General features: G+C 38.6%; 1 protein-coding gene across 1 annotated transcript in view; it reads right to left on the reverse strand.

The window, feature by feature from the left end:
• PLEKHA5 (pleckstrin homology domain containing A5) overlaps positions 1 to 22,472 on the reverse strand; it is a 183,152-nt gene that overhangs the window by 63,572 nt on the left and 97,108 nt on the right. The window contains exons 4-6 of the mRNA XM_086610591.1: positions 13,673 to 13,756; positions 12,597 to 12,717; positions 6,143 to 6,247 (exon numbers count right to left, since the gene is read on the reverse strand). Of these exons, the coding sequence (XP_086466717.1) occupies positions 6,143 to 6,247; positions 12,597 to 12,717; positions 13,673 to 13,756 (310 nt within the window). The remainder of the gene's footprint in view (positions 1 to 6,142; positions 6,248 to 12,596; positions 12,718 to 13,672; positions 13,757 to 22,472) is intronic.

Below are 22,472 nucleotides of genomic sequence, written 5' to 3' on the forward strand. Positions count from 1 at the left end.
AAGAAAAAAGGAGCTGAATTTGGATACTGATTTTATGTATATAGCACAAGGTGGTGGAGTTTTTTTGTTTGTTTTTCTTTTTAGACAACAACTGTGGTTTAATGTCACTAAGATTTGATTTCTGTTCTAGAAGCTTCTTTATCTTGTTGCATTTTTATACCAATGCAGCATTAATATTTTGCAGAAGTTGAGTCTTTCTAATTATTGGCATGCACCCTGGCATGCACTATCATTCAGTGGACGCACAGATTCTTTGGAATGTACCCAGCATTTTTATGTTCTCATGCATGCTGCTGTGTCAATTACTCTGTGGTGTCTGCTGTGAATTTGGACATTCTGCAGTACCTACCATAAGGAAAGTTAACCAACCCCATGTAAGCATGGGATTAAGTGACTGAGAAGAGAGAAAGAAACATTACAAAAATGTTTAGAGAGCCTACAGAAAATATTCCATTTCCTTAATTTGGTTGAAAAGCCTAACTTTAGTAAAGATATGAATTAATATCAAAACAAAAGCTTTGTTGTCATAAATTTGTGCTCTGTAATGTACTTGAAATACAGTTATTGCATGACTGTACCTGCATCCTTTGTAGAAAGTGAAAAATTCTGGATGTGTTTAGCTGTATGAGACATTAGCATGTTTCTATTTAACAAAACATTATTTGGGAAAAACACTGATTTGGTTTCAAAAGATGTTTTTGACATTTCCTGGCAATCCCCCCTAATTAATGATGCAAAATCATCTCCTGGTGTTTGAATATCAAGAATACATTGTTAATGCTGTCAGAGTTTTTGATACTGTTAGTTTTTTCTCAGTATAGTGTGGAATTTGTAATGCTTATGAAATGCCTCAGGAGTGCAACTGGATAAACATTATCTTATGACTAAATGGAAGTTTTATAGAAACATTGAACTTCCCAAGGAAAATGAAGAATAATCTTCTAAATCAGCCTGGTGATCTGGCTGATAGTATTGCAGAATGCCCAGTCAAAGCAATGTTTTCCTAACTACTCTGGGAAACTGGAGACTCAAGAGTTACTGGTCTTTGTCTTGAGGATAAAAAGAAAAACTTGCTCTAAAATATGAAAAAAAAACAAAAGTGACTTAAAATTCTAACTCCATGTCATGTTGGTTCTAATGATTTATAAATGTAGCTAAATACATAGTGGATTTGTTCACCTGAGAAATATAGAACCTTTTGCCTTTATCCAGTTTCCTACAGCCTGTGGATATTTTCTGTTGAAATAGTTATCACCAATGTTGGGGTGGCGCTGCTGAAGTTTCTGGCAGACAATATCATAATTCATCTGCCTATTTCCCAATCCCTTTGCTTGAAAAGGAGAAAGAAATGTGCTTGCTGTTGAGCTGGGGCCCTAGAGTCAGGGTTCAGATGTGTTTGAGTCTGGTTTTCATTTAGGGTGGTGTTGGTGCACTTGTTCCCAAGATCAGGGATGAATTGTGGAGCTGGTGGTTTGGTAGAGAGGGCTCTAGATAGGGTTCTAGCTCAGTTTATGGTTCTACATCACTTCTTGGATCTAGACTCGGGTTCAATTTGGTTCCTGATTGTTATGTAACTAGTTTGGGATTCAATTTGCTTACTGGTTCTTGATTGTTATGTATTCAATTTCATGTTCAGGAAGATGGTCTTGAACTTCTAGTTCACTTGTTGGGTCAAGACAGTTGTTTTGTTTTGGATTGCGGGCTAGCTTACTACTCGGTTCTACAGCACTTTCTAGAGCAGTTCATTGTTCTAGATCATGTCTTGGTTCTAGGCATCATGTAGTTCTAGATTGGGTTCCAGGACAGCAGTTTGTTCTAGAGGAGAGGGTGGGTTTTTCTTTTCTTCTTTTCTTCTTTTGAGAGGAAGGCTCATAGAATGGTGATCCTGTCATCTTCCTGTAACTCTCCTAAGTTTGTGGCCATTCTTTTCTCTGGAGACAAAACTGGAAACTGGTTATCACACCAGTGATATGGAAGCAAGAAATCGATTTTTATGTATTTGTTCTAGATTCAAAGTATTCAAGATAAAGTATTGCATCATTTTATTTACTAAAAACATCAGGGCTGAAATTTCATTCTGGTATTTCAGCTAAGAAAAAAAAAGAAAGAATAAAAAAAGAAACAGACACCTCACTATCCAATCCTATAAGGGGAAATGCTGTTCTTATCACAAAAGACTCAGTAATGATTTCCCATCACTCAGTCTTGTAATTCTTCTGCAATGGGCAAAAATAAACTAGTCTATACCTGGGCTTGGACTTTTCAACATAGCCTAAAATGTTAAGCTCATAAATCTCCTTTTGGAGGTTAGGAACGTCAATCTGTTCCAAGAAGAAAGGTACGTGTGAATTATCAATATGCTTATAGTAAATAGGTTTTGTGACAACCAAGAAGAGGGATTCTATAATGAAAACCTTAATGAAAACCTGTGGGGTGGTGTGGCTTTGATTTTGGGGTTGTTTTGGGGTTTTTTTTGAGAGATACCAGCACAATTTTTAGCCTCGTATTTCAAGTTCTGCTCTTTTTAGGGCAGGGGAAATGAGCTGAAGGAGAGAGAAGAAAGGGTAAAGCAAGCAGTAGTTAGGAAATATTATTCAGAAAAAGCTGAAATATCCTTTGCTACCAATGTTTTAATAAATAAAATAAATAAATAAATGGAACTAAACACTTATAGCACCTTCCTTGTGAAGACGTCAAAGTGGTTTCACAAACACTACTGAAGTCTGGAAGCACTGCCCATCGCAGCCAGCTCCTATCTCACAGCCGGAAAGGCAGACACGAGGAGGGGAGATCCCTTCCTTGCCTCCCTGACAAGGTCACTGACTCGGCAGCATACTGGGATGCTGGAACCTTGGCTCGAAGAACACTGGCCAGAAAAATCACACTGACGATGTGAAAATAACCAAACTTCTTCAGCATAAAGGATTGTCACAAACCCTCAGACAGACTTTCTGAAGAGGCTGTTACACAACGTCACGTTTATCCCAACACTCAAAAACACCAACAGTTTCTACACAGCCACATGTAAAATTCTGCCAGCAATGGGACATGCTCGGAATGACGTTTCGGCCTTCTTCAGGCATAGCAGAGGGGCACACAAAATGATCGTGTGGTTCTCATACTTTAAATTATTTTCTACTGTAAAGTACATCCTTTCTATATAAATGGATTTACTGTTGTTCCCTCTTGATTGTGATTATGTCATAATATGGTAACAGCATGTTCACAGTAAACACCTTTTTAGAGTTGAATCTGGACTTAAAAATGAGTAGAAAAATTAGACAAGAATAGCATTACATGCAATGAGACAGCACACCCTGAATCAAACAAAATTTGCTCTTCTCTGGGATGACATAAACATAACATAACGAAAGTTATCTCACTATCAAAAAGAAACCTGCACAAGTTTTCACTGTAAATTTCTGAGGATAGTATGTTGGTAAAACTCTTGACTAAATTGGCTTTCAATTACTGCTACTACTACAACACGGAAACCTACAGCAACCTCTTTTCTTACAAAAACCAACCAAACATCACAGCACGTAAACAGTTTCACACATAAACCCTGTCCAACAGAATGCATTTTGACCGTGAGGTGGGTTGAAAACTGCTTGACCTACCAGGCCCAGAGGGTGGTGATCAGTGGCACCGGTGGTGGTCAATTATTAGTGGTCTACCCCAGGGGCTGATACTGTGGCCAAGACCATTTAACATCTTCATTAATGAGCTGCACACTGGGACAGAGTGCACCCTGAGCAAGTCTGTAGATAATACAAACTATGAGGAGTGGCTGATACACCAGGTGGTTGTGCTGTCATTCAGAGGGACCTCAACAGGCTGGGAAATTGGACAGAGATGAATCTCATGAAGTTCAACAATGGGAAATGCTGAGTCTTCCATCTGGGCACAAATAACCCCAGGCATCGATACACACTGAGGCTGATCAGCTAAAAACAAGCTCCTGGTGTTGTCCTGGTGGACAACAAGCTGATCACAAGCCAGCAATACACCCTCATGGCAGAGCAGGCCAACAGACGGAGGGAGGACATCCTTCTTCTCTACTCAGCACTAGTGAGGTCTAATCAGAGCGTTGGGTTCAGTGCTGGGCTCAGCAGACCATGAGGGACATTGACCATACTGCAGGGAATCCAGCAAAGGGCCACAAAGATGAGTAAGGGATTAGAGCATCTTTCCTACGGACTGAGGCTGAGAGAGCTCGGACTGTTCAATCTGGAGAAAGGGCAGCTCTGGACACATCTTATCAACTTGTCTAAATACCTGATGGAAGAGTGTAAAGCAGATGGAGCCAAACTCTTCTCAGTGGTGCCCAGTAACAGGACAAGAGGCAACAGGCACAAATCAAGAAACGTGAAATTCCACCTGCGCAGAGGTAAACTCACTCTCATGAGAGTGATCAAACACTGGCACAGGTTGCCCCGAGAGGTGGTGGTGCAGTCTCCATTGGTGAGGATATTCAAAACCTGACTGGACACAATCCTGGACAACCTGCTATAGCTGAGCCCACGTGAGCAGGGGAGGTTGTGCTAGATGATCAAGAGGTCCCTTCCAACCATCATAATTCTGTGATTCTGTGATCTTAAAATATAGCTACTGTTTCTTCATTAGTAAAATAATGTAATTGTACACTAAAATGGACTCGGCAATACTCTATGAATATACAGTATAATTTTTAGAAAAGCAACACCTTTGTACTACTTTATGTGCTGAATATCCATGGTTTGACATGAAAGAAGAGGCAGACATAAACCAGCGAGAATGTTTAGAGCATTCCAGTTCAGGTACATAACCATATCTTTTCATGGAAGGGGGGCTGGAACTAGATGGTCTTTGAGGTCCCTTCCAACCCAACCCAACCCATTCTATGATTATATGTAAAACTCACTCCAAAGGACCTCAGAATGAAAAGTCAGATCATCATGAATCTAACTTATTCAGAAGTAGGCAGCAACGACAACACAACACAGATATTCACGTGCATAATCACTTGGGCTGTAATTCAGACTTCATACTTCAATTAAGTTAATTGATTGTCTCATTTAATAAAAAAATCCAGAAAACATTACTTCAGGAATAGAGTAACTTTTTTTTCCAAGCTAAAATGTTTAATAGCCCCAAAACAAAGCAAAAAAATCTCTTATCTTTGCGAAAACTTTTCACTCTCAACATTGAATGAGAGTAAAGGCCAGAAGAGTATCTAAACATGGAAAGATCTTCTACTAAACAGATACTTCTAGATCTTTTAATGTGATAGCAATTTTTAAAAACTGACTCACTGACAGCATCCGGAAAGCTACGTGGGTCATACCAGTCTGTCAGGTTATGAACAGTAAATGACAACCTAGATGCAAAACTACATGCACACATTTGTCTCGGATGAGTTTAAATGACAAGTTTTAAATGAAAATGTATTCCTAATATGGCCTAATCTGTTTTGTCGTTCGATTTTTTGATCAAACTACTCTGATTTCCTGCAGAGCAAGAAAGTGCAAGTGGTCTGGTATTGCAGAATAGCAAATCTACAATCACTGAATACTAAAGAGCACCATACTTCAGATTAGTTTACATTCAATAGGAAACCCTAAAATGATCTCTGGTTTTAAGATGATCATCTTTGAGTTAGGAAAACAGGCATTCCTCTCTTCATATGTGAAAAAATTGCTTGATTTCTAATTTGTTATTGAAAACATTTACTTACTTTAAAAAAAAAATTAAGACATACAGCCTGACAAAAGAAACTTCAGAATTTAAAAACCCAATATACTGGGCCATGCATCCTTGTCCCATCATCTCAGCATGCCTGAAATTCATTCAGCTATTTACTACCAACATGTGCCTAGATTTTTCAAGCTTTTTGTGCATTTTAGAGAGAAATCTGTATATTTCTCTCTATTTATATATATGTATATCTCAGTGTTCTGTACTAGTCAAATGTCCTTACTCATGTGCACCAGAATGTTATCCAATAAGTAGTTAATTAATTAAAATACCATGTGTCAGTTCTTCACAGTTTATAGCTTCACTCTGGTATTGCTATCATTGTATTTTATGCAAACAATTTTCTTCTGTACATCATAAAACTTATCTAAAAAAAAAAAGAAGTGGGTGAAAAGGGGAATAATACCTGTTTGTAGAGCCAGCCACGTCTGACAACTGGTGCATTAGGATTTCTCTTTATTGAGTTTGATCTCTTTCCGAAATTATGAACCTTCTTTGAAGATCGTGATGTCTAAATTGAATTGAAAAGGTTAAAGAAATCATCAATATCTGCTGAAAAATCGTAACACATTTTCTTTTCTTTAAGATCTTTTTCTTATACGTGTTCCTCTGGGGGATTGCAGAACACAAACTGTATTCCTTTTTTAGATAAATAATTATTATGATGATTCTGCTGGCTTCAGCATTTCTTTCTTTTGTTCTCTGCAGAAAATTTAAGGACAAATCCCAAGACAAGTGCTTAAATTTTTTTTAACAAGAAAAAACCAACCAAATACATATCTGACCTTCTTATAAGGTAGGTAGAAAGCCTGCCAAGCTGGAGAAAGAGAAGCAAAACTAGCAGAACTATCATTAATTACGAAAATTGCATCGCCTGGGCAAGAAAATTCTACTCTTTCCTGTTTCAACACTGGCCTATTATATGAAAACTTGTTCAGATTTCAACAAGATATAACTCTTTCCTAATGTGTACTAACTTTTTTTAATTCTTTCTTCCCCCTCAAGAGCCCTTCATTCCATGATCTCTTGGCTGGTTTGAACATTCATTATTTCACCTGCTTGCACTTTGAACCTTTTGCCCTGAAACTCCAGTGCTTATATCTGCTGTTGCTTGTATCTTTTAAAACCGTACAGCTATGCAATGATCACAGATGATGAAGAGAAGTAGGATAAAAAAAAAAACAAAACACATTTTAGATTTTATCCTTCTTCTACTTGAGTAACCAAAAGAAATTGGAAAAGGCACAAAGCAACATGCAGCGGTTTGCCAGTTCACATTTCATGCTTTTCAGCCTACATTTAGAAAGTTTCTCCTGCAACTAAATGAGCTGAACGTTTACTTGTGGTTTAAATTTTGTAAGAATTAGTGCCTCAAGAGACCGTGCGACGCGATACAGCAAAGTATTCCACCCTGCAAAAGAAGTCAAGTAAGTTTTTTAAGCTGTTCTCATGGCTCTGCTCCAAATCCACCACCAGAATTGAGACAATATAATCCTGTGCTTCAGCTTCCCCATCTCTACTACCAAGACTAATCATCAGGTTATGCAAAGTTCCTAAAGGAGGAGGGCTAAACACACGCTCAGGTTTTGTTGCAAATTAGGGTATGGGGTTTCTCTATGGAAATTCTCTCAACATGCATCACAACTGAGCTGGGTTTTACACACGCTTCAGAGAGAATTCCACAGTAGGTTACAAATCATAAACTGAAAAATGCAATTTAAAATGATGTGCAGCTTTTGTCAACGATGCTATTAACTGAAGAATAGAACATAGCTTAGTCAAAAATGAATAACGTTACAAAAACTATGTGTGTTTGTCTTTAAGCCTACAACACAATGAAACAAGGTCGTTTTGTATTTTGTTTTTGAAAGAATCAGGAGGGAATATAAAACAATCAGAGTACTTTTAATTTCCCTTGGAGATACAGAAATTTCACTCAACTCTGTTTGGAAAGCAAGATAGAGCGAGCAATGGAAAACCTAATTAAAAGTAAAAATCTTTCACTTTTTCATCCGAAAAATTCTACCAGTGCAAAGCAGACAAAGGTGAGTAAGAAGCCAAGAGAATTATGACATTCAGATGTAAAAAAGGAACATACAGAGAACCTATCACAATGCAGAGCACATTATAAAATTAACTCTACATCCATCTCAGTTAACCTGTATGGCCACTATATTGGCATATCACAGAAGAGCTGTGCAAGATTTTGATCAGAAGTAATTTGTAACACTCATACCTGCTCTAATATCAGATATTAAATGTTCAAAACCTCTCAAGAGTGTTCCAGACTTCCCCTGCTTGCACAATGACTAAACACATTACGGATGCTTCTGAAAACATAACCAACCACAAGTACTACTAATGTCAAGTCTACTAACAAATTCAGATAAAATAGACAACTTTTAGATAGGTCTGCTAAAAAACCATATTTGAGTCCAATTTCACAAAGTTTTAATGGGTTAATCACACATCTTGTGAACTGTGAATGCAAACTTCCATTAGTTAAACAGAGCATCACAAGCGCCTTCTAACTTTACTTAACACTGAGGACACTTCAGATGACTCGTGATTATTTTACCACAAGCTGCATAAAGAGAATAACTCTTCCCGACAAATTCTGAGCCTCGAGACAATGAGTATTTCAGGATATTGAAATATCGTAGGTATATATATAAACTAATTATGAGTTCTCAAACTTAGATCACCTCCTCCTCTTCTCATGTCTGAGATCCCTGGCCATCTCATGTTCTCGCAGACACATATCTAATATATCTAAAACTGGGGAAATAGGAAGAAAGGAAGAAAAAAACAAAACTGAAGGATTCAAATATTTTTTACCCCACAGCTCTAAAAATATTGCACAGCTCCAGCTACTGGAGAAAGCAAAGAGAAAAGTAAATGAAGGGTCCAGCTACTAAGCACTCACTGGAAGGTGTAGAAGGTAACAGAGCTAGCAAACTTATAGTCACATCTAGTACCGCCTGACCCCTTCTAAGGAACTGTGATGCCTCCAAAACCAGAACCTGTGGGAGGGAACCTGTAGAGTTCCAGTACTGGGAAAGAAGCCAGGAAGTCCAGCCAATGATATTCACTGTTAACCAAAACCTGAAGAAAACAAACACGGGCAGGGTTTTGAACTCTGGGCAACAGAGCAGTCAGTAGCTGGGGCTGCACACTTCATCACTCTGCAGGCTCTTCTCTCTGCTTTGCTGGTAGAGGGCACAGAATTCATGGAAGGCTTCTTCCTCAGTTTCAGAACTAGCACAAAAATAATTAATTAACAGTAAACTTATTGCATCTATATTTGAAAAACATGGGTTGCGAATCCTGCTGATAAGGAAAACTCCTGCATGTGAACTCAAAGAATGGAAATCTAAATCTTTATTACTTTCAACTTCTGTTTAAAAATATGTTTCCAGTCTTCAAGGCTTATATTATCTTCCAAACCACAAACCAACACGATGCTGCCTTCTGGATTTTGCAGGCAATTTCAGTGCCTTCCAATGTTGTAGTTTTCCATGAGCTGAGTGGGTTTCTGCCTCAGCATTTTAGCTTGGACGGGGATAGCTCTTGAATCAAAGCTCCCAAACATTCACCCTTACCGTGCTTTGGTTTGCACAGCAGAGCAAACTGGATTTATTTTGGGTAAGACTGAAAGGTAAGATGCACAAGGAGCACTACTGGACTAGTCTAAACATAAACCATGAAAACGCAGTACAGCTGTTCGGCCTGAGCACCAGTGCTGCCCTTCACATTGCTCCTGTCTCCTGTGCTGTTTGCTGATGTATCTCATGACGATTACTCCCAAATTCCTGGCTAACCTGGATCCTGAGAAGACATATATGGCTATACCTAAACTAGCCATTTAAAGCTGGACTGGCTTAAGCCTTGTATGAAATATCTATAAACAAACTGATGAAAATTTATAAACAACGTGATACATCCTGGCTGTAACAGAGACATGAGGACCTCTGCAGCGAACACTCCCGTCCACTTACTGTGAGCAATACTGGGAGCATTACTCCACAGATAATCAGGAGAGCAATGAGGAGCAGAGGAGAGGAACTGTGGAGGGTGACTGGTGATATGACCGACTACACACTGAAAAGCTGATTCCCTGAATGCGTTTCAGGAAATAGAATCATATTTGTCTAAGTAGGGATTTTAACAGTGGAGTGTGTGGGGGGAAAACAAACCAAAAGGAAGACAACTACAAAACAATTTCTTAATTTTAAAAAGAGGGGTGCAAATATATACCTCTGTAGCAATCTCAAGCCTACGTAGATCTTTCTCACGATCAGGGATCTGTGCTAGTGGCTTCAAGTTTACAACTGCACCTCAAGCTGACAGGGAAGAAGCACCACTTAACAGAGCTGCAGCGTGTTGTATAGCATCACGTAAACAGTGGGAAAGGAGGAGAAGGAATAAGACTTTTACTGGGGAGAGACTGATTTTTGCCTCATGTCATATTATCCTCTAGACAGCAGATTACACTTCCAGTGAGTCTGCCACAAAATAGAAACTTCTCCAAGTTCCATGTCTATTTGGGATCAATTAACATTAATGAAAGGGAAAGTCTATTTCTACATCCCTCAACTGTCTGAAACTTCAGCTGTACCACAATCTTTTTATCCGTTCTTCATTACCTTCCAATATTGGGTATGTTCACAAGTTATCTCTGAAAACAGAAACACCTAAAAAATAGGTGTGGCAACCACAGGAAGCATTCTTCTGTTCTGGAATTTACTTTCCTCTCCAAGATTTTACTCCTCTCTCATTGTGCTGCAGTACACAGAGCCTCTACATAAAGGTTGATAAGACAGCTAATAATCTCAGGCTCTACTGTTGATAGAACACAACAGATATGAACAACAAAGACATAAAAGAAAATTAGTTGCTGCACCTAGGTACAACCAATGGGCAATTTCTATATAGTTATCTTTAAAAGCAATTCAATTCATTAGCCTTAAATAACCACCAGAAAATGCTGACTAATATGAGCTGTGGTTCTACTTTGCAAGCATTCATCTCCTTAAAACAAAACTTTTTAAATGGCGTTGCAGTAATTCAGATAAATTTAACATTTGAAAACTGATGTACAGTAATCGCACATACACTCACATTAATGATGTTAATATTTAAGTGTATTTAATAACTAAAAGAAACAGACAGGAGGAATGAAAAGTGGAACAAAAGTCTATTTCCTGAAAATATAATAATTTCTGCATGAAGCAAAAGTGTCATTAACCAATGAAAGTAAGAAAATTACAGTAACTGAGTCGCAGCAATATCAATTTCCTTCTCGAACACTATGAAACCAACATGCTAAAAGGCATTTTAGTTATCTTTTGAAACAGGAGTGTGAAAAACATTTGTAAAACACATGTTCCTAAATTGGAATCAATTTTCTACATTTAACCTGAGAGCGCTTCCTAGTTAGTTCTGTTGTAACCCATTTTCTGTGTAAATACTCCATGTCACTATCACAACTCCAACAATAAGTTATCTTGGGAGTTTTGCTTGGTTGGTTGTTTTAGGGCTTAGCTGATTTTGGGTTTGGTGGAGTTTGTTGTTGTTGTTGGTTTGGTTTAAATTGGGTTCCCTGCATGGAAAAACTGGAAAAATCCTACATGATCATTTGAAAGTTGAAATTATGGATTTAGTTACTGTTTACAATTCATTTGTTACTCCTTCCCCACCCCCCCACCCCCAGCAACATGGATAGATTAAGGCACTTTTCTCATTAAATAATCGTTTTCTACTGTAGGTCAAGGATTCTGCCTTTTAAGACATTTAAAAGAAGAAAAAAAAAAGGTTTCCAAAATGCACTTACTTAAAGAAATCTTACAATGTCTACTACCACATGGAAAAGAAACTATTCTAATCCAATTTTCTGAAATTAAGGAATTTGCTCAGTCAAAACACATTCTAAAGTTTATTTTTCTCTTCCAGGCTGGATTAACCTGCCAAAAAGCACTTCTCAGGGTTAAAGTTTTCAATGACTAGCAAAAGTATGGGGCTTTTTTCCCTCGTTTAAATATTAATTGCTGGGTAGAAAAGATTATGGGGCTCTTGCGTGTCATCACTGATCAAAGTTGCTACCTTGATGTCTTAGCAAACTTAAGGAAATTCTTAATTTTGTAGCCATGTCCACTTTCCTTTCTTAAAAGCTGTCCAAAAATGGAAAGAATGCATGCAATAGCCTCATTAGAGTTATCCAACAAACTTACAGGAGACATAATCGAATTCATCACCTTGATAAACATCTGGACATTTATCTTAACCTTCCAAGAAGCTGGGTGACCAAAGAAAGTGGGACACAAATTCAGGTGGCCTAGGAACCTCAAGGACTTTTCCCCAGAATTTTTTTCTAGGAAACCAGGACTTCTGCCTCTGGTCCAATGATAGCAAATGATGTCGTCTGACCTTTTATTTTACCCCAGGGTCACCTTCCGTCTCTCTTGTAACTGCTTCTTATACAAAATTACAATTCTCCCTATTTCACCTGGAGAAATAGAGCCAATTGTTTGCGACCAAGCCATTCCCATAACAATGCTTACCCAGATGTCTCATCAGCTGCTCACGATTTTGCTCCTTCACACTGATTAGAAAGGTCAGACTCCATAAACAATTTAAGTACACACAAGTCACAAGATTTGAGATACCTGATAAAAATTACAGCTTCAGTGATAATTTGTTTCAGACACCTCAGTTTCCAAATTAAACATGAAAGGAGCCAAGTGCCCTGAAAAAGATCTATGCTTTCTTCTTGTTTTCAATGGAATACTAACATATTGCACTGTCTAGTACCTTGTGGAATAATTTAATTATTTTAATTTTATTTGGACATAAAGACTTACTCTGCCCACAGGGCTCATTGGATGAGCAGCATAATCTGATGTCAGATTATAGTTAGTCGCTTCACATATCATGCTTACTGGTCGCTCCTTCTTTTCTTCAGATGTCATTGCTGCAGCAGTCCTGAAAATAGAATATGTGGTAGCACTCGAGCACGCTGTGTGTGCAGACTGCTATTAAAAAGCACCCCTAGATGTAGCCTAATACAGCCTGTGTCCTACTTTTTCCAATTTGAAAGCAATTCACGCTGCATTGTAAAGTTACCCGCACTGTGTTTTAAACTTAAATCAATTACAGACGAATTTTAAGACATTTTAAAATAGGATTTCTGTACTAGCGCAAGGTGTTAGTGGGAGAGAAAAAAGGCAGGTATGAACATGAGATGGAAAAGGGAACAAATGCTCTCCAAAGACCCCATATGGCTTCGTCCTACTTCAGTGAGAACATGCACGTTGTGAAATTTCACATATTGCCATCCTGACGGTTTTCACTCCAGCCACCGTATAACGTGCTGCAGCAATGGTGGTGAGTAGGACATCCAATACTCAGCCACACAGGGAATTCTGAGGTCAGGTATGACTTCCATGCATACCTTCTCATGTGGTTACGGATTCTACAAAACTAAGGCAAAGATAGCGAAACCATGATTCAGAAAGTGTCTCAACTGGCCAAGAAAATAACTGATTGAGGAGAAACATGATCCAAAACAGGGCAGATTAAAGGCACGTGACTGTTCCTGATTAAAAAACTTACTCCTTTTTGGAAGTTTATTGGATTACTATTTAACATATAGGTTGTTTGTCAACACTACAGAATAACTAAAGTGATGAGTGGAAATTCACTTAGTGCATAAACACAGTGCATTTCTATCACAGAACTAATTTGGGCAATGTCTTTTATTTTAAAAATTAGTAGCAAATATTTAGTACTACTTTCAAATAATTAAATCAAGTAAAACTTTATATATGCTAATCTAACTTGGAAAAATAAATATTACAGTTAGCAAACACTGAAACTTACTTCAATATTAACAAGTTTTAAAGCACATATTTTCTAGACTGAAACAGATGTCACTTACTGTTCATTCACAACAAAAATACAGTTGTCCTGTGATGGCTGTCCTGTTACAGGATGTTTGCAAGTTACTTTTCGTTCATTATGACTGTGGAAGAGAGATAAGGAAAATTATTAGGTAATAATTTTTTGATTTTCCAACTCAAGCATATAAATCCAGTACATTGAGTATATCAGCTCAAAAAAACCAATTATGAATATTTCATTACAGCATATAACAATGCATGTGTAACCACAGAAACAAATACATAAAAATCTAATAAAAATGATGACAACAAGTGTTAAAGAATCTTCATTAATACTCTGGAAAGAGACGGAAAACATTGGCACTGGGTTGGTAATGGTTTTGAACTCAAAAACTAGAGCAGTAAGAGTGTCACGAGCTCAGATATGATGACCAGTAACTCACTTCAGCTAAGTGGTCATACATTCATTAACAGGATTTCAGCTGGACAGTGACAAGTGAAACATCAGACAAACAAGTGCTCCGTAGGGATAAAATATCACTACCGTAAGAGTAGTTGTCTTCTAGCTTAGAACACGAAGTTACTAGCTTAAATTTTTCTGATAATATAGACAAATACCCAGTGATGCATCGCAATCAGAGCTCCACTTTTACAATGTGACTTTGTAATTCAAAGTCCTGCTCCCCTGCAGTGCCCCTGGGAGCACCTTCAAGTGGCAGGGAGCTGCTGGCCGCGGGCTTCACCCTCATCAGCACAAAGCACCCACTTGGCACTGTCTCGCTCCCCTGAGCTGCAGGTGTTGCTGGATCACAGCAGCTCCCACAACGTGGAAGAAATTGCCAAAATTCAGCAACCGTCAGCTGCTGCCACTCAAGGTTTTGACTTGAGTCCTCCGGCCCTAGAGGGGAAGGAAGAGAAAAGGACGGGAGGAGCTGCCTTTCCTGCCTACCAGGTATGTCACACAGCTGACATTTACATCTTGTCCCTGCTGCAGACAGGGGCTTTTCTCCCCCCAGCCTCCGGTGATGCCGGAGCACACCTGCCAGTGTGCTGCTGCCGGCCGGTGCAGCAAGGCTATGCAACCACAAGAAGGTGGCCGGACAACAATTCTCTGGTCCTCAAATGTAGGAAGAGAGCAGGAAAGGTGCACTGATGAAATTTAAACCTGTTGCAGTGATTAAAAAGCATACAAGGAGAAACTAGGCAAAGAAAGGGCAATATAAGGCAGATGCGTTACTTGGTATAACCCAGAAGCTTCAAAACAAACTCACCTCTTCTAGTTTTAACACTTCATGTAATATTTATAACCCAAAAAAGTATATAATGCAAAACAACCAGTATCTGAAGTCAGCACTGTAAATCACAAGAAAAGTAATTCCATTAGATATGATTTATTTTTGCAAGGAACATGTGATGATAATCTTTTTCATGTAAGGTATCCTGTATAACACTATGCCCTTCTTATCACCAGTTCAGCCCTGAAAAATATTCTTGGACAGACAATAAACCTGGATGAAAAAAAGGTGCTCTAGTTGCAAGACAGCAGAAGAGGCACAGAAAAAAAGCTTTGAATGGTACTTTATCCTTAACACCTACTTCTTTTATTGCTAGTTCATTTAACCTTCTCAGTTCTCAAAACTATGAAGCACAGCTCATCTCGCAAACGTTACGCTCTCGACCCTTTTTGCTTCCTAAAACAACCAAGACTTAACAAGACTATGTTAACATTCCCCATGTCTCTTGAAAATTCCTTTGGATCATAACATTTTGCAATCATGAAGCATTACTAATTAAAAGTTATGTCCAAACAAAAGCCTGATAAAATATTCACACTACTTTCATGGTCAATGGATAGCTGGATAAATCTGCACAAACCTACAGTGCTAAATTAGAAAGACAGTCCAAATCTTTGCACTTTCTTTACTGGGATTTTAAAAACCTTCTAGTACCTGAATGGAAAGATGTGTAATGGAGTTTAACTAATGAGCTAGCCAACGCTCGTACTTCATCTTCACACCAAATTCAGCAGAATTCTAAGTTTAGCTTCTACAGAAGCTTCTGCTGCAGAAACACATCCGTTAACAACGAGGGGACCAAAAAGAGACGACCTGAGTACGTCTGTGCCATTCCTACTTGCCACGGTCCTACAACAGCTTTCAAGTTAAAACGGCCCAGATGGAAGAGAAATAAAGGCAAAACATTCCTGAGGAAGCATCCAGGGTTTTTTCTGAGTCCTCCTTTTCTCCACTTCCAAAACCATTTTTTTGTGTTGCCTCCGGCATTTCAGAAACTCTCACATCAAACTTAAAAAAAAAAATAAAAAATATGGAGATCAGTGGGCACTCCACAAGCTTTGCCAAAACATTGCCATCTTGTTCACATTGAACCTTGACAGCTGGCTATCAGCTGACATCTGGAAATGTAGAAATAAACGGACTGGGACTTCTGCTCAAGGACCATCTCTACGCAGGACCGCTACAGAGGAGGCACATCCCATGTTCTGTATGAGTGCCCCTGGCTCACACCGACACAGGAAGGGGCAGCGCTCAAAGATCATAAAGGGGAGGTCGTACAAAGCCAGGGGGGAAAGTAGGAAGGGGTAGGAAAAGGAGAGAGGAGAAGAAGCACTGACACAAACCTGTTCAAGAATATTTTGTTTCAGGCTTGTGTCATATATCAAGTTAGTACTCCAAAAATATCAAAATGGTTTTGGACAAAACACAGTTTTCCTCTCTACTCACACTGATTCTGAGATGTATAGAGGTGTAGCTGACATCATGTAAAAAAGGCAAAAAAAGATTGTAAGCATGAAACAGTATCCTGTGGGATACACAATACTTTCTTTCTAGTGTTTGAGAGACCTTTATAGTCACTTCCTTCTAAAAAGGCAAGGCAGAGGGAAATAATCTTTTCTTTCTCTTCAGCTTAGACACAAGTGAAATCTCATAGTGAACACTGAAAATTCAGCTTGTACAACTAAGGACTGTGACGACTGTAAATATGTCTAATCTGATGAACAGATTTTAAAGACTTCCATTTGAAAACTTTGCCATTACTCATCTGAATTATTGCATTTTTGGCATTAATTTAGCTGATATTTTGACAAGACTCCTCAAAATACTTGCACAAGGTGTAGAGTAGCTTGATAATTATTGTCATAACCCTCCCACATAACAGTAGGTTAAGGCATTTGTTTTAAACTGGATCTTGCAGACTACAGAGAGTTTCATTAAAACCAAGCTACCATTTGATATCCACAATCTTCAACATTCAATTTAGACAGTTCTTCAGTTATCCATGAATTTCTGGGTCCACATATAAGCTTAGTATTTCATACATTACACTATAATAATACGTATCTTATCAATAAATCTCAGGGGAAATAAAGCAAAAATGGTTTGTTTGGTTGGCTTTTTTTAACTGAGAACTCTGATTTCAATATAATACAAACTCTGGTATGTAATTCAGAGTTTCAAGCCTGCATACTTATGTGTCTGTACTTTTATTATGTGGTAAAGAGTTTGACACAGGCAGCTAGAAGTCCTTGTGTTAGCTTTTTGCATATGCAAGCCTCCAACAAGTATAAAGAAACAACACTCCTTTTCCTTCTCGCTCTCCAATCAATTTTTCCTATCGATGTGTTTTGAGAATGTGGAGTAACTATACACACACACTTATACTGAAGGGCGTAACTGACCCTTACTAGTTTAGCATCTATAGTTAGGTCATATTAAGTGGCATGCTAAACACTAGAGCCAGACAGGGAAAAATTCCCTGCGCATTTTATTAGCATCCAGGAGCACACCCTCCAAATTCAGGATGTGGCATGAACTATCCCTCATTAATATTTGCTACTGGGATGCACTGGGCTCTGGAAATTGAAACAGCTGATTAAGATGACATGAGAGATAAGCATTTCAATGCAAAATAAAAGATAAGTCTTGCATGCATCAAGATAATATTCTGTTCTTAACACCAGTAGTGGCCTGGGACAATGATCTGCTATAAAAAGATCAAAACCAAACCAAACCAAACCAACAATGAATAAATAAAAAACAAAACACAACACGAAACCCTAACCACACTGAAATAGCGCAAGCAGGGACAAGTTCCATTTTTAGCTATCTCAGTGCAAGACAACAGATACCAAATTAACAGCACCATCTTAACTTGACTTCTTTTCTCCAGAATCATTAAACTTCTCCTTCCCAATCCCTTCCTCTGAACATGGCAAGCTTTGGCATCATTTAGCAGGGACCTTAGCTTTGGCACATGGACAGGCCCTCAGAACTAAAGGATTTCTCTGGTTCAGGGTAGAAGTTGACAGCAACCTTGAATTTGCCTTATGTTATTTGCCTTATCACCCCTACCCTCTTTCTCCTTTCCATTCCTTAAGACCCTTAATCTCTTTTAGAAGACAGGATTATTTTACTTCTTTTCACCAATCCTAGACATGCTCAAAAAGCCTTGTTATGTAGTTCTAATCTACTCACTCAATGTACAGTCAATAGCCATCTTTTTGATGGCCTAATGTGATTCAAGGACTACTAAAAAAAAGCCCTCAAATATATCATTCGAATATATTGTTCTATTTGTAAGTAGCAACAGAATGCATAATTCCAGGAGCAGCACTTGCCAACAAAAGTCCTACATAAGCAGGACTGTTTGTTTATTTTTATTCTACCTGGTGTGTTACAGGATTGTGGACCCAAAAATGTTGTGTGCCAGTATTTTGTTCTAACATACATCACCATAAATTCAGCAAATACAAAATTCTGTCCAGTTTGGCCATTTTGAAATTGCTATAACCTTTAACAGTAACAGGATTTTTTGGATGGGGAATAAACTCAAACAACAGCGGCTGAAATGGAAAAAGAGAGATATATAATCCAGTTGTACAGGAGGATGCACACAATTAAAAACAAAGGGGATGTTGTTAAAAACAAAATAGGATGATGTTCCACCATCCTTCCTGTGGAACAGAGCTGTTCACTCAGAAGTGGCAAGAAAGATCAAAGTACTAGGGTGGGGACAGTTGGTTTGGGGTCTCTCCATTGTAGGATTTGGTTGAGTTCCCTGCCCTCTCAAAAAAACAAAGCTGGGCCAAACTCCCAAAGATACATCTGGTTTTCTCCCACTAAAATTAAAACTAGATGCCACTTCAAAGCTTCTCTTAGGCCCTTTCTTTGTAGACTTTATTTATGTGTTCCTAAATGCTAAGGCCTTCTCATTTGCTCATTCTCAACGTGACCATCAAAGCAAAGGCTGAGTTCTACTTCACTGAAAGAATACATCCAAAATCATAAACCAGGACACAACTTTCAACTGGCCTCCGTGTCTTTAATTTGGAAAGACAGTTCCTTTTCACCAGTGAACGCTGAAGAACACATTTCAGAACGTTACACTCAATATCTGCCTCCTGATGTTTATTCTATGTCTTATCTCAGATTCACAGCCTGACAGTCTAATCTCTATTATGCAAACATGTGATCCCTGTATACCACAAGTTTACTCAGAGTACATAGATGTATTTTGTATAAAAACTACTCTTATGCACTTTCCATACATGTTTCATGACAAAATGCTTTAAAAGATTACAGATAAGATGAGAAGGCAAAAATTACAATAGTAATGAAGTCATCCTCTCTACATCAATGCTGAATCTTTGCACTGACATTTAAAGGTGAGATTAAAATGGAGACAAACATAAGACAAGTTTAGGCCAGCTTTATTCTGCTTCTGCGAAGCATTTCATTCCTGAACTAAGGGGGAAAAAAAATAAAATCAAATCACGTCAGCAATTTTTACTTTGTGTGCTAGCTTTCTAGCGTAAGAATGTCTCATTTCTAATCGAGATAAATGCAGCAACAAAAAGTTGTCTGAATTTGGAAAAAAATTTAAGTAAATTCAGTCCCCTAGACAACTGTTAGCAAGGATGTGGTCTGTGGCTGTACCAACTCTTCTATTTTACTAAATCTGTAACGCCAGATTGTACAGTAACTAGCAAATGCAAGCACTTTTTTGCCAGTGCAATCATACCCTACAATTATGAGCCTTTTTTCAATTAAGCTTTTTAAACAACAACTTTGGAAACTATGATCCATGGCTCCACTGGTAACCTAACATCAGGGAGTCTGAACAAAAGAGGGTGTAAAGAGACAAGTTTCCAAGCAGATAAAGTGCTGACAGACCTGTGCAACATCACAGATGCTGCGAAAAGCAACGTGTTTACAATCCTTTGTGTGGGCACACGCTTGGGAAGGCGCATACAAAATTCTACTGATTTTCTTGGCAGACAAAGCAACACCTAAATTATAGTTGCTGCTGCCACCACCATTTTTTTTTTTTGTCTGCTATGAGTTTATTTTTTCAGGCAAAGTGTCAGTTCTGTAGACCTTCCTTTTAAGCCCTCCTTAGTCCAAAGCAATGCTTTACAGTTACGGGAGTTCTGGTATCCTTGCAGCTGCTGTAAGGAAAAAGCACCTGGACATCTCTATAGAACTGACTGTACTCAAGCTTTTCATTTATTATTGATATTTATTTTCCAAAAGATTAAGCATAACTGCCCTGAAATGGCAAACCTTTATTTCAATGGGACCATTCTAAAACAAGATTTATATTCCAGTGAAAATACTTATGTAAAAACAGATACGACTCACATGTTTTCATGACACACTTCCAACGTAAAACTGCAAAATTATGTAATTAAGTGGAAACATGAAAAACTCTTTCAAACTGGTAGGATGAAATACTTTCTAAAATAGCATATACTGTACTACAGATTGAGAAGCTTTTAATAAGTAGCTGTTGTTTCTAATCAAGCGCTATATTTTCAAAAAAAGAAAGTGTTACTGTTTTCAGCTTTCCCAAAACTTTGTGGAAAGGTGTTTTTCACTCTATAGATAACATATTTGGGAGTTTATAAGATACTGAGACTTGGTAAAAGCAACAAAAGCCACACACCTTTAAAGAGAAGCGTGGCAATTTGTGAGATGTGTCATCAATTTACGTAACATTTCACTGCACACGTTTTAAGCCCTGGGCACAGTGTCTAATACAGTTCCTTGATAACAGCACTGCAGATGAAGAAAACTCTCAATTCTCTAAGTATTAGTCTGTAGTAAAAATGACTAATACATTGTTTGCTGTCTGAGATAGTTTGAGAAAATAGTCAGGTGGGTGTTAGAAGGCAGAACTATCTGTAAGCCTCAGATTTGATAGTTGAAATCCAAGCATCCCTTAATGGTTAACTGCCTGGAAAGCTTCCAAGAACTAGAGTAACACAGAACTTCTGCAGTGAAATCCCACAATCTGTTTTCTAAAGAAAAATGGGATTTGGAGTAGGACGGTTCAGCAGGTGGCTTGTTGACCAGAAGCAGCACTGGATGCCCCAGTCTGGCTGCTACTGGCTCTTCCTGTTGAAGACTGACGGCAGACATCTGCTCAGCCAATGCTGCCCAAAGCTCATTTTCCCGATGCAGGAGGGACGCTGCAGCCTCTCCTGGAGAGGTAGAGAGGATGGAAGAAGTGAAAGCTAACGTGTGGAGAGGGCAACAAGAAGCCACAGTCAATAACTGTTCTGATATGAAGAATAAGCTCTCTTTGCTGCTGAAGCCAGACCACTCAGATTAGCAGAACAATAAACTGCTGAATTTCATTAAGACGAGTTAATTGGAAACTATTAATTGATATTTCCTTACATATATGATATTAAAGGTTTTCAGAACCAGAAACAAACCTGACTTACATGGGAGAAACACACTTAGGCTGTGTAACTGCACGATCACCATCGTACCACACTACCTGGAGCAATTCATCTCACCAAGTCAATCAGAGGAGGCAGTCGTCGTAGTCACCCTCCACAACTCTAAGCATCACTTTAGCAAATGCTTTGAGAGCTGCGCAACAACTTTAAATGTTTTCAAAGCTCACTGGACAGAAGATTATCTCCAACACATGTCACTAAGCTCAGCTCTACAAGCCTTGGCCTTCGTGATTTATTAGCGTTAGAAGCGTAACTGAAATGCTCTCTTGAGCAAGCGTTAGAAGCACAAACTCAAAAGGCAATTTTGACTTCTACTTCCATTTCGCTGTATGAAACCTAGAGACATTTTGCAAGAGAAATCTACTGTAATATAGTTTCTTTTACCAATTTTTACAGGTTTTTTGATAATTATCTTTTGAAAAAGAATTGTTAAAGATACCATAAGAAAAGTGAATGCAGACAAATCAAGCAGCTTAATACCTACATATGAGTACATTAATGTACGGCCTACGCAAAAAAAAACCAATTTTGCTGTCTAAAGTATTTCCAACTGAATTAGAATCATAGTTTAGTTGAAAGGGATCTTAAAGATCATCTAGTTCCAACTCCCCTGCCATGGACAGGGACACCTGTCACTAGACGAGGTTGCTCAAATGCCTCATCCAACCTGGCCTTGAACACTTCCAGGGATGGGGCAGCCACGATTTCTCTGGACAACCTGTTCCAGTGCCTCACAGTGAAGAGTTTCTTCCTTATATTACAGGCCGAGAGAGTTGGGGCTGTTCAGCCTGGAGAAGGGAAGGCTCCAGGGTGATCTTATTGCAGCTTTCCAGTACCTAAAGGGGGCCTATAGGAAAGCTGGAGAGGGGCTTTTTACAAGGGCGTGTAGTGACAGGACAAGGGGCAATGGATTTAAACTGAAAGAGGGGAGATTTCAATTAGATATAAGGAAGAAATTTTTTACATTGAGGGTGGTGAGGCACTGGAACAGGTTGCCCAGAGAAGTTGTGGATGTCCCATCCCTGGCAGTGTTCAAGGCCAGGTTGGATGAGGCTTTGGGCAACCTGGTGTAG

This window comes from Tauraco erythrolophus, chromosome 4 (genome assembly GCF_009769465.1).
Source record: "Tauraco erythrolophus isolate bTauEry1 chromosome 4, bTauEry1.pri, whole genome shotgun sequence".
NCBI lineage: Eukaryota > Metazoa > Chordata > Aves > Musophagiformes > Musophagidae > Tauraco > Tauraco erythrolophus.